This window comes from Branchiostoma belcheri, unplaced genomic scaffold (assembly GCF_001625305.1).
Source record: "Branchiostoma belcheri isolate BF01 breed outbred unplaced genomic scaffold, Haploidv18h27 scaffold20, whole genome shotgun sequence".
Lineage (NCBI taxonomy): Eukaryota > Metazoa > Chordata > Leptocardii > Amphioxiformes > Branchiostomatidae > Branchiostoma > Branchiostoma belcheri.
Genome location: NW_017803491.1, coordinates 176073 through 180277, shown reverse-complemented (window position 1 = coordinate 180277; position 4205 = coordinate 176073). Strand labels below are relative to the sequence as shown.

General features: G+C 41.9%; 1 protein-coding gene across 1 annotated transcript in view; it reads right to left on the bottom strand.

Annotated features, from left to right (window-relative positions):
• The window catches only part of LOC109469053, a 21932-nt gene that overhangs the window by 6693 nt on the left and 11034 nt on the right, over positions 1-4205 (bottom strand). The window contains exon 5 of the mRNA XM_019767439.1: positions 925-1119. Within this exon, the coding sequence (XP_019622998.1) occupies positions 925-1119 (195 nt within the window). The remainder of the gene's footprint in view (positions 1-924; positions 1120-4205) is intronic.

Below are 4205 nucleotides of genomic sequence, written 5' to 3'. Positions count from 1 at the left end.
AACAATGCTAGTGCTAGTCAAGTCAAGTCAAAGCCTTTATTTTTCTTCGAAATGCTTGTTCGGCGCAAGGCCGCTTTTCAACAAGGTCGAAGTTGAGGGGAGGGGTCACGGATAAGAACCAAATCCATACAAACATAAATAATAAGTAATTAAATCAATACAATAAGTAAATGAATAAGTTCACAAATAAATCATTAGGTTCGTAGCCAATTCAAGTCCATGGTGAGTCCCAGTTATGTCTGTTCCATAAGTGACTTGAAGGTATGGATGGATGGTGCTGCCCTAATGTGGGGCTGGATGTTATTCCATACCACTGAGCCGGAGTAAGCCAAGCTTCTTCTGTAAGCTTCCAAGTGCGGCCTCGGAGGGATGAGACAGTCAGTAGAAGCTGATCTGGTATTCCGTGCCACTTCATCCCTTCTCAGGCTGAAGGCTCGTCTCATGTATGGTGGTAGTGCATTTCTCAAGGCCTTGTACACCAGCAGAGCTTTTTGCTGTTGATGTATAGTCTTCACAGTCTTCCAACCAAGGCGCGATAGGATTTCTACTGATGGTGTTCTATATGGAGCTTTCAGAATAAGTTTTCCCACCCGGTTTTGGATACTTTGCAGCTTGTCGTACTGCACCAAAATCGCTCCATCCCATACTGTGCATGCATAAGTTAAGTGTGGTAGGAAAATTGAATTATATAAAGTGACAAGAGCAGCCTGATTTACGAATGGTTGGACCTGGCGCATTACTGCAAGTGTTCGTTTCAATTTTGATAAGACATGATCAATGTGATAGTTCCATTTCAATTCACTGTCCACAATGTATGCGTATGCATGTAATACTATGTACATGTACAAGCTTTATTGCTGTCACCTGTGCTTAGCCCAGTGTATGCACAATATAAAGGTCATTCTTCATTGATGTAAAACACACCGGTGTTTTTCCGTATCCACCTGGACAGATCCACCATGGGTATGACATTTTGAAAACCGAGATGTCTGCCGACATTGCCGTTCCTTTTCTCGGCCTCCCACACGTAAATGCTTCCCCCTCCCCACTGCATGTCTGCGCCGGCCACCTTGCCTTTGTCTGGTCTCCAGGCTGTCTCGGCGTACGCTGTGATGTTTCCTGTTAAGAAAAAAAATGATAGTAATAGTGCCTGAAAATAGCTTCATCAGGTTGGTAGAATATTAATTCCCAAGCAGATCATACGGTGGCAAGACTATCCATTGGCCAGAGGAGTGTCCTTTAAGCCTAGGTCACAATTTAAAAAATGGGCCCGCTCGACACTACCGAACGGGACCTGGACGGACCTGGCGGGGTTCCCGACGGCTGCCGGCGTATGTTTGCCCGGTTCAAACTTAAAATTACCCCGGGCCCCGGCGGGAAAGATACACCATAACAAAGCCGTAACCTCACCGGACCAAGCCGTAACCCGAGAGGCGCCCGCACAGACACCTGTCTGTATCTGTATAGCCGGTATAACAGCCTTTCGGCGTACGCGTAATACACCAGCTTCGCTGCCCAAGATTATGACGTCACCTGTGCTGACCTGTGCTTTAAATGTTCAGAAGAAGGTGGTTTTAGAGGGTATTTATCAGGAAGGACTTAAAGTCGCAGTGGTGCTCTCGACATAGCTCCATCATCAGTGAGTCGCGGTGACCATACACGGGTCTGCGCATCAACCAGGGGCAAACCCGCCATACCAGCCAGGAGCGTATAGCCTGGGACCTGCCAGGATCACCCCTGGACCCCGCCAGGGACCCTGTAGCTGCACGGCCGAAATGTAAGAGTCGGTCGAGACGGGTGACTGATCAGGCATCAGACGGCTACCTAACAGAAACCGGCCGTCAAAGGGACTAAAGGCCTGTGAATTTTAAATAGAACCTGCCTGTGACCCTGACAGCGCACGCTCGGCTTCATGACGCCCTCCGGCGTCTACACCAAGAACATGCCGAGCAGGCCCCGTTTCAAATGTGATTCCAGCTAGAGCCATAGAACATACGAATTTAAGAGCAGTTGTCTGTAAAAACCAAGCATAAGGTGGCCAAACTCAAAAAATCAAATTCTCTTAAATTTTGTGTGGTGGTAGGGACTTGGTCCAAACTTACAAAAATGGGTAAGTTTTGGTTCGCTGGTTGATGGTTGCCATGGCAACAGCCATTTTTCAAAATGGCGGATTTTTACCTTGTGGAGGCATAAGTCTTGCCCAAAATGGACCATCTTTTACCTTCCGTATCTCAGAGAAAGTAACACATATCTCATTGCGTGTAACATATTTTATGATCCATATTGTAACTAAGAAAATGATATGAAGTTTTGCTCGAAATGTTTTTGTGGTGAGCTGTAGCAGACGTTTAAAAATGGCGTGTTTTTGTAAAATTTCAAAATTGAGAAAAAGCCATTTTTAGGACGTTTTTAGTGAACCATGGCCGCTTAAAAGGCAAGTAGAATTAGTTGATTTTTGGCACAGTTATGGCTATAACCTTTGTCTACAACATATCAGAAAACATTTTTGGGGTCTCCATGGGGGGGAGTACAGTGACCCCTAGACTAAACCATTATTCCATTGTGAAAGAGTCCCAACCGCTGCATTATAAGTGAAAAAAGCATCCACAGCATGGCTATACAGTAAAGAAAACGAAATCTAAAGCTTTTTCAAGTGCTAAGGAAACCTACCTCGCACTTACAAAAGTTGTTTCCTTCTGGGCTGACAACGGGTTACCATGGCAACAGTTATATGGGGAGGGGGGCGGTGTTTTGAGGCCCACGGCCACTTTCTTGTTGTATAATGTCTGAAAAGTTTAAACTAGAACCACCAAACTTGGTGATTTTTCCTCAAATAAATTTTGCAATGATTTGATATTCATACTTTCATGTTGCCATGGTCATGTTGCCATGGCAACTGGTTGCTGACAGTCATTTTTGCCAAATTCAGTAATATCACTATAGCAATGAAATTTCTATTTTTTTTGTTTTAAAATTTTCCCCCTTATCAAACATCCATGACATTCCTGTAAGTCACCTCTTACTACAAGGCATGCGCACAGTTCAACCTACCAACACTCAAGTCACGCCGTGACAAACTGACAATGAACTTCGCTAGATCACTTGAACGATCTAAGCTGCATAGACACTTATTGCCACCTCCAAGAGTTGAAATCAGTGGTGGGACGACCCGCTCATCCCTTAAACTGGACACTGTCTTCTGTAGAACTGAAAGATACCGAACAAGTGCAATCCCTTACATGATACGGATGCTGAATTTGTAGCTGCTCTTTACTTCGTTGCCCTACTTATAACTTAATGCTGCCATCTATTTGTATGTACGTGTACTCAAATGTTATTTAATATTCCCAGAAATTTTATTCAAATGTACATACTAGAATCTACTCGTTGCGCCACACCTAATCATTTTATCCCGATATGCTTTTAACTTAAATGTTCAATGTTTTAACCAACCACTTGTTATCAATTGTTTTTATTCAATGCGCTACCTACATACTCGATTTTAAATATTATACGTTAGACTGTTATTTGCGTAAATCTATTAATCAATTGTAAATGTATCACATAATTCAGCCATTGGCTGCGAGGTGTTACTTGAATTTAAAAAAAACATTATATATAAGTTTATGTAAATTCTTTGTTTACACATGTATGATTTATGTTAATAAGAGACGTCATAGGACAAGATAGTGGACCATCAGTAACTCGGATATTACGTTTTTTTTCTCTTAAAACGATAAAACTCTCAAAACTTTTTTAAAGCAGAGAAAACGAAAACTAAAGCTGTCTGCAAGTGAAGTAAACCCACCTTGCACTAACAAAAGTCATTCCGTCTGGACTGACAACGGGTTACCATGGTAACAGTTATATGGGAGGGGGGCGGTGTTTCAATGCCCGAGGCCACTTTCTTATTGTATAATGTCTAGCAATTTTCAGCTAGAACCAACAAACCTGGTGACTTTTCCTTAAATAACTTGGGCAATAATTTCATTTTAAAGATGAAAATCAATATTTTTATGTTGCCAAGGCAACGGGTTGCTGACAAACATATTTTACAAAATTCCGTAATTTCATGCAGTTTAAGAAATGAAATTTCCTATTTTTTTCTAGTAAAATTGCACCTCTTATTTGGAATTTATGGCATATGTAATTTCATATAATTTCTATCATTAAACGAATTTTTCTTTCATTTTGATGCTGCATGA